The sequence below is a fragment of the Chelon labrosus genome (assembly GCF_963514085.1).
Source record: "Chelon labrosus genome assembly, chromosome: 1".
NCBI classification, from domain to species: domain Eukaryota; kingdom Metazoa; phylum Chordata; class Actinopteri; order Mugiliformes; family Mugilidae; genus Chelon; species Chelon labrosus.
Window position 1 is genome coordinate 35,694,983 of NC_140337.1, and position 11,987 is coordinate 35,706,969.

At 43.2% G+C, this 11,987-nt stretch overlaps 1 protein-coding gene across 1 annotated transcript; it reads left to right on the forward strand.

Annotated features, from left to right (window-relative positions):
* The first annotated feature begins 1,199 nt into the window (after window positions 1-1,199).
* Window positions 1,200-9,210, forward strand: LOC311489041 (cysteinyl leukotriene receptor 1-like). The gene is made up of 5 exons (XM_084545939.1): window positions 1,200-1,237; window positions 4,187-4,376; window positions 6,356-6,523; window positions 6,668-6,835; window positions 7,157-9,210. The coding sequence occupies exons 1-5, from the start codon at window positions 1,231-1,233 to the stop codon at window positions 7,704-7,706; spliced, it is 1,083 nt and encodes a 360-aa protein (XP_084402065.1). The 5' UTR covers window positions 1,200-1,230; the 3' UTR covers window positions 7,707-9,210.
* Window positions 9,211-11,987: the final 2,777 nt, after the last annotated feature.

Sequence of the window (11,987 nt, forward strand, 5' to 3'; positions counted from 1 at the left end):
AAGCACGAGCACATTACCCCCATTTTAGCCTCACTCCACTGGCTGCCCATACATTTTAGGATTCATTTTAAAATTCTCTTATTCGCTTTTAAGTCCCTGAATGGTCTTGCCCCACCGTACCTCTCTGAGCTTCTGCACCCTTACACACCTTCTCGCTGTCTCAGGTCAGCTGATCAGCTGCTCCTGAGACAGCCTAAAACTAAGCGGAAGCTCAGAGGTGACCGTGCTTTTGCTGTTGCAGCTCCAAATCTATGGAATGATCTGCCCCAGCACATCAGACAGGCCTCTTCTCTGTCTGTTTTTAAATCCCTTGTTAAAACCCACCTTTTCTCCTTGGCTTTTGACACGTAGCAAGACATTGGACTCTATTTTACTTATTGTTTGGATTGTATGACTGTTATTTTTACTCATGTTTTATGTTTTTACTCTTGTTTTATGTCTTTTAATTTATTTTATTTATTTATTTTTCTTAATCTTCTATGTCTTTTGATCGGTTTATTTTATTTCTCTGTACAGCACTTTGGTCAGCTGTGGTTGTTTTTAAAGTGCTTAACAAATAAAATTGGATTGGATTGGATTGGAACATTTGAAAACATTTGCAGGATTGAATAGTTTCACAGTTTTTATTATATTTTATTTTATTGCAAACACTTTGTGTATCTAATGCAAAGTAAATACTAAATAAATCAAAAACTAACTGGTGATGTGTGAATGAGAATCATGGGATATATTGATATAAGGCACTATCAGCTAACATGTAGGATGGAAGATGGAGGCGGCCCAGCTGGGCTCTGATCCAGGTTAATCTGACTGTGGTTAAACATAAATGCAAATGTAACAGGAATTACAGGGATTATATATTAAATACATATAACAATAAAAATAAAAATAAAAATACAAAATTGAAAAAAAAAACTAAAATTGGTTGGGAAAACAAAAAAAATAATACTTTGCATGTCTGGGCTAATGAATCGATTAATTCATTTTCTTTTGATTAATCGGTTAATTGTTTTATTCCGTCTAAGGTCTCAGTAAGAGCTGACCACAGCTGAGAGAACCGGTTGAGGTTGTTGGCTCGCTGCCTGGATTCCATGGAAAACCTTCCCTACATCTAACACACCCACAAACACTCTGACAGGAGGATCGAGTGGCGGCAGCAACACAAACAGACATGAGCTCACAGGAGGGTGAACGGATGAATGGCTTCTGGAGAGATACAGCTGTGACAAGATGAACGGTGAGTGACACCTTTTTAAATAAGGCCGAGGTGTGTTTAGATTCTGACATGTCTTAGGCTGTCTCATATTTCCATGGTCTTCAGTGCAGCAGAGGTGAAACCAGTTCTACCCGCTGTTTACTGAGACATGGTCGACTGTCTCTGGTTTGGCTTAAGTCATAATTTGTTGTAACTTTTTATCTGAAAATCTGGTGAAAAGAAATGTGTTGGAGCAATGAAGGATTAAGAGTTTTGTATGTGAGATTCAAAAGAATTGAGGAAAAACACTTGTGAAGTATACTTGTACACACTATACTTGTGTGTATGAGGGAATTCATCATCTCCTCTGACAGATGTTTGTAAAAGACGCCGCCGGCAGCATTTAGAAGAAGTTCTCTTCAGTGCCGTTGACAGGAGTCAGGATCAGGATGTCACTTCTCAAGAAGTTTCCATCAACAGCATGTGACTGTGTCTGGCAAATTCATTTAGTGAGAGTTAAAACTTTAAAGTGTAAAAAGCAACTTCCTATGGAATTTCTATGGAAAGTTATTACAAATAACAAATAACACAGAGGCTCAAAGAGACGTCCACAGAGAAAAGAAAAAAGACGAGCAGCACTGTTTGCTTCCGTTAGCCTCTCCTCTGAGGTCACACGTTAGAATAAACTATCGTCCATCTATTATCCATCATTGGCCATGTCACAAACACAAACCAGCCAGGAGGTCACAGCAGTCGAGGAGTCAAGAGTTTGTGTTTGTTGGGATAAAATTGTGTGGGAAAGTCAGAGGACACATTGTCACTAACAACCGTTTGGTTTCTCCGGTCCAAAACTTTGAATGACCATTAGCGGCTAAGCTAACAGTTAGAGCTTTGTTAGCATTAAAGCATTTTTCCTCTTGAACAAAATGTCACAGTTCAGAACAAAGACCTTAGAGTGAAAGCTAGCCATTTAGTTTGCAAGCTACTTAAAGGTTGCATGCAACATGTTTCAAATCAGTGATTTGCTAAAACTGGTTTACACCTGTATAAAATGCAAGATAACATTTGTTATATATAGTACAATGCATAGTGAAATATATTTTAGTTTCTGCAGTAACAGTAAAGATTTCACACAGCACTCAAGGGAAAAAAAAAGTCTAAATGTATAAAAAGTAGTATATGGATAAAAACTCTTCTTCAGCCTCAGACAGTGGAAACGCCGGCCTGATGGCACCACCCTGACCACCCTTTAGGACCAGGACGTCCTGCCTGGTGCAGTATCCCATCCAGGTGGTGTTAGGAACGCTTGTCAGCAGCATGCAAACATTTTGCAGAGTCACTAAGTCAAAATAAAGTCATTTTAGCCCCGCCAGCTCGAAGATCAGTTCCAGTTTTAAAGACCTGAACATCATCAATCAATAAATCATTGATAAATTGATGTACGGTAACTTTTATTTATTTATGCACACATGCAGAATTCAGCAAGAGGGAAATATCTGATGAATCTAACCCTGTGTAGCCAGGATGTGTTTGTTTTTAATATATTTATGATATCCTTGTTAACATTGTTAGCATTTAGCTGAAGAACCACTTTCCACATTACATTAATTACTCTTCAGTCTAAATGAGGGTAATCAATGGTCCAGCTGGTTCAGTTTATGATCGTACTCCAGTTTAAACCAAACATCACTGATGTAGTTTCAGCCTCAACGTTATCTTTGACATCCCCAGAGTTTGCAGCACAAACTCTGAACACAATAAACTGTTTGCACTTGAACTAATGTTAACAAACACTTACCTCCCTCCTCTGCAGCAGTTTGTTACATAAAATGTATATTAGAAAACACAGAGGGCATCTTGTATCCGATCATTTACATTTCATTAGATAAGCAGGCCGTTAATCCGTCCAGACTTTTATTCAAATGGACAGTCCAGGAAATGAAGTGTTTTTCTAACCCTGCGCTAACCCTGCGCTGTAATAAGAACAGCTTTGTTTAAAATGGACCAACTGGTTTGGTCTCATTTACATGTGGCATCCTTTCACCCAGGAAAGCATTAGCTTCCTGGTTGTCTGGTTTTTGGGCCCTCATGGCAAAAATTAACCACTGCAGCTGGTTTCAACTCATATTATTGTTCGTTGGAAAGAGTGGGAAACCAGCTTGGGGAGGAAATAAAGCAACAGTCATTATCAGAAACATCAATCTACAAAAAGCCATCTGCCTAATAGTGTGTGAGTCTCCCCTAGTGCTAGGACTCTAATTAGATGGTGCAGTTAGAGACAAGACGAAGAGGGTCTAGTGTCACCGGTGAACGGGCTGAGGGAGTTTTATGACGCTGAGGGAAACGCGGCTACATTCAATCGAGGCCTGAATGTTTAAATACCAAATTAACCAGAGCATGATATTGCGTGGCATTGTGCATAGCTGAGGAACCACAACCCCAGTGACGTTGCTCCTCACCGATGCTTAAGGTATGTGTTTGACTACGAGCCAAGTTAAATATCAATCTGCATCGTTCGGCTGGATCTCTACCGACTAAATAATCAGTGGTTACGACACAAGCCTGCAGAGTCTGTAACCGTAAACTTTCCTTTGTTTGAAACTAGCAGTCCTCCCAGCCAGCGATCAGTGAATGCACCAACACACTTTAGTATCCTTCTACCTGACCCTCGGCCTGTGTGTATTTATGTATGTACAGTATTTGTTTGTGTGTACTTGTGTAAATAGGTTTGTATGGATCTAAGTGCGTTACATATTCTCACCTTTGTCCTACTCTGGTACTATTTTAGAATGTAGTAAAGCACTTTAGTATGAAACAGACTCACAAAATTAGAATGTGTATATAGAGATGAGTAAATAATATGTGAGTATCGTGTTCTGAGTTTTGAGTTTTGAGTTTTAAGATTTAATTGTGGCTCATAAATTGCTTGCATCATTCAGCGTTTTAAGTTGTGAGTCTGTGTATGGTCTGAGGTGTCTGTTTGTTTTGTAGATTGCCTGCTGGCTGCTCCCATCACGGTCAGCAACAACACGACGACCCAGGAGTCGCTGATAAAGTGTGTTCATAACGACGATGCGTTCAAGTACATCGCCTACATCGTCACCTACCTGCTGGTCTTTCCTCTGGCCTTTCTTGGCAACTTTGGAGCGCTCCTCGTCTTTTTCCTGCAGAGGAACCGCAGGTCTGGACATGCAAACACACAAACACTCACGTCCACGTCTGGAGGAGCTCGTTCTTCTCCCACTTTTATCTTTAGTGCTTCACGACAGAAACATGTAAACATACATCTCTGTTGTTCTGAGCTCCGCCCTTTCACTTCTGCTAATCTTTGTGATGTCTTTCAGTCAGAGCATCATGTTTACACAGAAACTGAAATCCAAACTTTGAAACCTTGTCCTCATTAAATATCTGCTACTTCGCCAATAAGATTGCAGACACCAAATTGGATCTGACTGCAGGACTTTCTGTCCATTGAGACACAAGAGCATTAGTGTTTGGGGGTAAATCATGTTTTATAGGCAAAGCTCCAGTCCCGAAAGTATTTGATTAGACCCGTCTTCTACCGGTCTGGGTCTCGGGGGCAGCAGCCCCAGCAGGGAAGTTCAGACAGCCCTCTCTCCAGCCACTTCAGCCAGCTCCTCCGGAGGAGGCCATACGAGATATATAATCCCTCCATCGTGTCCTGGGGCTGCTCCAAGGTCTCCTTCCGGTGTGACCTCTCCCGGGAGACATCCAGGAGGCATCCTTACCAGACGCCCTAGCCACCTCAACTGACTCCTCTCGACGTGGAGGAGCAGCGGTTCTACTCTGAGCTCCTCCCTTATGTCCGAGCTCCTTACCCTATCTCTAAGGCTGAGCCCGGCCACCCTACGAAGGAAACTCATTTTAGGTACTTGTATTCGCGATCTTGTTCTTTTGGTCATTACTCAAAGTTCATGACAAAGGTGAGGGTTGGAATGTAGATCGATAGGAGGACCACCTCATCTGCAAAAAGCAGGGATGAGACCCTCCGATCAGCGAACAGACACCTTCACCGACCCGGCTGCGCCTAGAAATTCTGTTCATTAAAGTTATGAACAGAACCGGTGACACAGGGCAGACCTGGTGGGGTCTAACCCTCACCAGGAAGGGGTCCGACTGACTACCTGCTACATGGACCAAACTCCTTTGGTACAGAGATTGAATGACCCTTAGCAAGGGACCCCAGCCCCAGGCCTGGTGGTAAGCCAGGTGCATGGACTCCTGATGTTGTTCTGCATCAAGGGTCTTCTGAATCGTTCTTTGTCTGGCCCTTCACCTAGGATCAATCTGCCTTGGGAGACCCTACCAGGGGCAAAAAGCCCCAGACAGCATAGCCCCTAGGATCCTTAGGGCACTCAATCTCCTCCACCACAGTAATGTGATGGTTCAAGGAGGAGTGTAAAAACATTAAAAAATCTAAAATCATCTCATTCTGTTTTCACCTGATGCAATAATCACCGACCTGTCTTTGTTTGTAGTCGAAGGCCGTGTGATAAACACCTTTATGTTTGCAGGGAAGTTTATTTGTGTCGCTATTTTTCTGATTTAATATGTTGGTTGAAACTCGTCTGATTCTTATTGATACATATCTGGGTGGTGCCGTCTGAGTCTGTGTTGTTGAACAATGGATTGAAGAAAAACCTGTTGATTGTGGTCATGTCAAGCTGTGTCAGCTAATTATCCTTTCCAATGCAGAAGAATGTCACACAGCAACTTTTACTATTCAGCAGGACTTCCAGTAGTTTTCTCTACGGCACAAACGGATCCAGGTTTAATTTAATCTGCAGAAAAATACCTCACATTAAAAAATGTGATTGGAGCCACCTGTCCGCTCTGACACTGAACTGCTGCCTGTGGATTATTTTACGAGCCTCATTTGTTTAACGTGCAGAATTCAAATCAGGAACATGATTAACGGCATGCTCTATGCAAACTTTATTTTACAAGACGACGACACCAGAATACTGTGGATCTGTGTGCAGGCGTGTCCACACAACATGATAGCTGAAAGAAACATTCAAAGCCAGGACAAAACCTTTTTTATTACTGGATGTTAGATAAAGAAACACGTTTTTATTAATTAAATTTTATTTGTTTTACTTTCAAAGTTCATTACATTAATCCCGTCTCCTCCTACAGAAGCTCCGCCTCCAAGGTGGTCATGATAAACCTCGCCATATCAGACGGTGGCTTCTCCCTCACCCTCCCCCTGCGGCTGGCTTACTATTTTAGGGACGGGATGTGGCCCTTTCCTGATTGGCTGTGTCGACTGTGTGTCTACGGCTTCTACGTCAACCTGTACACCAGGTAACAAACAAACACCCGTTTCTAATAACATTCTAACATTTAATATAACATTTTAAGATTTACTTGATTTATGTCCCCATAAAGTATCGGGTCCCCATAACGCATGAATATGTTCCTTACTACTTCCCTTCCTTCCTTCCTCAGCATCCTCTTCCTCACTCTACTGAGCGTGCTTCGCTGGATGGCCGTGAACAAACCCCTTGACCACCGGACTCTGGCCACGCCCACTCGCGCCTTATTGGCCTGTCTGGGAGTCTGGCTGTTTGTGTTCGCGTCCTCTGCCCCCTTCCTGTTCGATGGGATCTCGTACAGGTGGAAGATCTTTACTTTAACAGAATTATGTCTTTTTATAACCGTTTTACTCATTTTAACTTACGCCGCGCTTACTTATTTTTCTGGCAAACATTCTTTTATTTTATTTTATAACTTTATTTCTGTACTGTACATACTGTACATTTCTGTAAATGCAGCTATAATAATCTACTAGTTTCAATCAGCTTTCAGTGAAGAGAGATATTGTCCCTCACAGTGAACTTAGTCAGACCAGTTTTTATGATTTCTGCTTCATGTCATGCCTCCATCAGGACACGGTTGACATTTCTTGACAGGTTCATATGTTTGTTTCTCTCTCAGGGATGGACAACCTCGCTGCTTCGAGCCGTCCAACCCGACCTCTTGGTCTCGTGTCTTGATCCTGAACTACGTGGCGTTGCTTTTCGGCTTCGTGCTTCCGTTCCTCACCATCGTCATCTGCTACAGCCGACTCGTCGAGCGCCTGATGTCCGGCCCTGACCGCCACGGCACCGGCTCGTCCAGCAAAAGTCGCATCCACGACCGAGCCCGCTCGGTGCACCTGGTCACCATGGTGACGGCGACCTTCTTGCTCTGCTTCCTGCCCTACCACGTGATCCGCTCGCTGCACCTGCATGCCATGTGCAGCGGCTGGAGGTGCAGCATCACTCGGCAGCTGCAGCGGGCGGTGGTGGTGACGCTGTGTCTGGCGGCGTCCAACAGCATGATCAACCCTCTGCTGTACTACTACTCCACCAGGACGTTCAGAGACAACATGAAGGACGCTCGCTCCTCGCTGCGCTCCAGTCTCGGGAACTCCTTCAGGTCAGGACGGATGAGAAAGGGGAGCACCCCCGTGCAGGCTGAGACTGTGCAGCTTCCTTCTTGTTGAACATCTCCTGCTTCAGCACAACTAGTGATGCCGCTGCTCAACTTTATTTATTTCACTTAGGGCATTTGAATCAGTCTCACGTTTCCAGTGCAATCATGAGAAGAAACTGTTGAACGTTCAGGACTGAAATCAGTGGAAGCTTTGCAGACAGAGGTTGTTCAGGAGGAGGAGGAGGGAGGAGGGCTGAGGTGTCCTTCTAGACTAAGCTCATAGTTTGGGCTGGTGACCATCCCTTAATCATGCTGCTATAGGTCCAGGCTGCTGGGGGACCTCCCATGATGCACTGGGCACATGCACATACCTTCTTCTCTCTCTCACTACCCAAGCATCCATCTGCTCCTCCTACCTTCATGTCCTTACCTCCATGTCCCTCTCTTTGTCTCTTTTTGTATGTCTCTGGCCTGGAGCTGCATGTTTCAGATCTGGTCCCACCAACCTGCCGATGATACCTCACGCATTCATAAACTGGGTCTCTTCCTCCTCCTCCTCCTCCTCCTCCCTCTCTTCTGTCTCCATCCTCTGGCCTCGGTCCGATGGGTTCAGCTCAAAGTTTCTTCAGAAGGTTTTTTTTTTGTCAGTGACTCTGAGGATATGTAAAGAAAATGTAAATTAACTCATTAACCAGATCCAGAGTGGTTTTATTTCACGGGGGGCGTCAGTCTGTGTGACATTTAACCTCAATGAACAAGGGAGGAGAGTGTTCATGTGGATTTCACTCCACATGAACACACTCCAGCAGAGTGACAGCGCCCCCCACTGGCGTTGGACTTAAAGACAAGCCATGAGAGCCGTCTCAAGTTAAACTAGGTCTGGTTCTATTCAAGATGTTTCTCCACGGCAACATGTCCACATTTTTATTAAATACGCTACGTAAGGAGTTCATTGGTACATTTATTTGACATTAAGCTGAACTGTAAATAAGGCTGGTTTACAACATTTTGTCATTTTCACTTTAAATACGTTGCACTGACTGTTTCTTTGTGGTTGTGTCACCGTGTCCAGAGTTTCCATCTTCTTTCCATGTCAGGCCACAGTCGTGAAGAAGATGGAGCTGAGCTTTATTTTTATTTGTTGTTATTATCTCGTTAGGTCGGTCAGCTGAGTTGAGATGTTGTTCTGTTAGCTGAAGGTTTAGAGGAGAGTTCGTTCTATCTGACCTGTTTTAAAGACCCTGTTACCTCCTGAGTTTGTTGGTTGATTCATTTGAACATGTCGTGTCCGTTTGTCTCAGACAGTGTAAACGTTTCTATGTAATGTTATTTTCCATTTTTTTTTGTGATGCAGACATTCAGGAGAGGACATTCACTGTAAAGTGTGATGTTTGATATACAAATATTAATTATAAAATATGTTATTCATTAAACAGTCAAACCTCTCCTGGCCATACTGTGGACACTACAGGCTGCAGGACAGACAAACAAATAATTATCACCCCTCATCTCATCAGTAACAGCTACTGGAGCTGGATCAGAATAAACTCATTTAATAAACATTTAACAAACTGTTTCTTTGTTTAAATCTGTTTTCATTCATTGTCTGTTGACTCAGCAGTAAGATGTGGACAGAGTTACAGCAGCTGGTGCATTGCAGTGTCTTGTAAATAACTTTTAGAGCATATAAAAGCCACAACATTATGACCACATAATGTGAATACATTGACTTCAGTCCAGTGTTCTGCTGGGAAACTTCTGGACCTGGCATTCATTGGTGTGGATGTTACTTAGACATGTAGCACCCACCTAGACCAGACCAGGCACCCCCACCCCATAGCAATGACACTCCTTGATGGCAGCAGCCATCCCCAGCAGGACGCAGCCTGACACAGACACACACACAAAAACACTTTAGGAACAACTAAAAAAAAAGAACATGAAGAACAGCACAAGGTGTTGACCTGGCCTCCAAATTCACTAGATCCCAAACTGATCAAGTATCTGTGGACCTTCAAGCATAAACAGCTTTCTAAGGGGACAAACAGGGGCCACGGTGACGGGGGCTGTAATGAGCCGTCATGTCCAGCAGAGGGAGCAGCAGCTCTGTCTGGACCCTCATACCCCGCGACCTCCGACCCCAGAGCTCCACCTCACAGTTGATTACGTCACAGGAGGAAACACGGCCTTTCCTGGGGAAGCGGTGTGGACCAATCAGGATTCAGCTGAGCTGTGAATCAGCAGGAGGTCAAAGGTCAGACGTGGCAATCATCAACAAGGAGGCAGAAACTGAAACTCATTTTAACAGCTTTATCCACAGTGTGTGTGTGTGTGTGTGTGTGTGTGTGAGTGTGTGTGCTTCCTGACTCCCAGGTGTTTCCTGACCCCACCCGCCCTTGTTCCATACACACGGTGTGTATTGCTGTTCTTGTGAGGACCCTGAGTGACTTAATTTAACCTCACGAAGAAAAATGCACAAAAGAAAAGTTTGTTTTATTAGATTTATTCGTCTCTCTGACGTTCACACTGAGTTTAAACATGTCTTATGAGGACGTGTCTGTCAAACAAACCCCAGGCACAGAGGAGATGATAGATTTAGACTCTGAGTCCTGCAGCGAATCCTCCTTCGTGAAGATTATCTGACTACCATCATAAATCACCTGCTGACAGAGCGACAGTTTAACCTTATAATTACAACACTCTCGGTCTCAGAGGCCCTGAAGTGACTCTGAGACGTCCCTGGTCTTGGAGAAAGTCCCTCAGTTTGGATCACACCAGCTGATGGACCCTCTAAGCCAGGTCCTTTAAACCAAACGGACTGCTCCTTTAAAAGCTGCCCCTCTGCTTTTATTGGGGCTAAGGGTGGGGGCACGGAGTCAAAGATCGTCTCCTTTAGATGAGATGAGCCACTACATCAGCATTTCAGTTGGAGGGATACCATGAGTCATCAGCTTAATTAATGAGAGTAATATTAGTCTAGATAACTGAAACATCTCAGTATTGTTAATAAAACATTAATCACATATTCCATTATAAAAGGCATAAAATATATCAATTTAGTTTACTGTCAAAAAATATATTCCTTGAGTTACTGAAGGTGTTTAGCCTAGCTTAGCATTAAGACTAATAGCTGCATCTTCAACATTAAAATCCTTCCAGACGGAACAAATGAGATTTATTAGAGTATGTCTCACTACTGTCTCTTTATGAACTGGTTTTATTTATCTGCGCATATAAACACATGTTCCTGACAACATGAGAAACTCTTGAATCTGAATCTGAATTCTGTTTATTGTCACATACGTTCACATATATGAGGAATTTGTTGTGGTGGTTAGAACCAGACACATCTGGATATTTATATATATATATATATATACACTGTCTGGCCAAAAAACAAGTTGCCACCAAAAAAATAAAAAGGTCACCCACTCTAATATTTGGTTGGACCTCCTTTATCTCTGATTCCAGCTCATTCTCTGTATCATTGTTTCTATAATCTTCTCCAATGTCTCCAGATTTATTTCCATCCAGTGTTTCATTCATTTTCCACCAAGATCTTGTATTGATGATGGAGAGTCTGACCACTGCTCAAAGCCTTCTCCAGCACATCCCAAAGATTCTCAATGGGGTTCAGGTCTGGACTCTGTGGTGGCCAATCCATGTGTGAAAATGATGTCTCATGCTCCCTGAACCACTCTTTCACAATCTGAGCCCCATGAATCCTGGCATTGTCATCTTGGAATATGATCCATTGATGGAATAACCTGGTCATTCAGTATATTCAGGTAGTCAGCTGACCTCATTCTTTGGACACATAATGTTGCTGAACCTAGACCTGAGCAACTGCAGCAACCCCAGATCATAGCACTGCCCCCACAGGCTTGTACAGTAGACACTAGGCATGATGGGTGCATCACTTCATCTGCCTCTCTTCTTACCCTGATGCTTCTCCACTATCCTTCCAGTTTTTAATAATGCCTTGGACAGTTCTTAATCCAGTTTTAGTAGTTTCTACAATCTCCTTAGATGTTTTCTCTGCTTGATGCATGCCAATGATTACAACCCTTCTCAAACAGACGACCACAGGATGTGTCTTTAGACATGGTTGTTGAAGAAATGAGAAGCTACTCATTGCATCAGTTGGGCTTAAATAACTTGTACGAGCTGAAAGATAATCACCCATGCAGTAATTATCCAATAGGAGGTGAATACCTGTTTGCTTAGTTAAATCCAGGTGGAGACTTTTGTTTTGGCCGTGCAGTGTATGTATATACTTCAAATAGTTGTCCACCGTCCAAAGACATGCTGGTTAGGTTCATTGGTGATTCTAAATTGGCCGTAGGTGTGA

What these genes read in the sequence shown, in the direction of transcription:
- LOC311489041 (XM_084545939.1), top strand. An exon ending in TTCCTGCAGAGGAACCGCAG is followed by an intron (nt 4,377 to 6,355) that starts GTCTGGACATGC and finishes CTCCTCCTACAG; the next exon opens with AAGCTCCGCCTCCAAGGTGG. An exon ending in TACGTCAACCTGTACACCAG is followed by an intron (nt 6,524 to 6,667) that starts GTAACAAACAAA and finishes TTCCTTCCTCAG; the next exon opens with CATCCTCTTCCTCACTCTAC.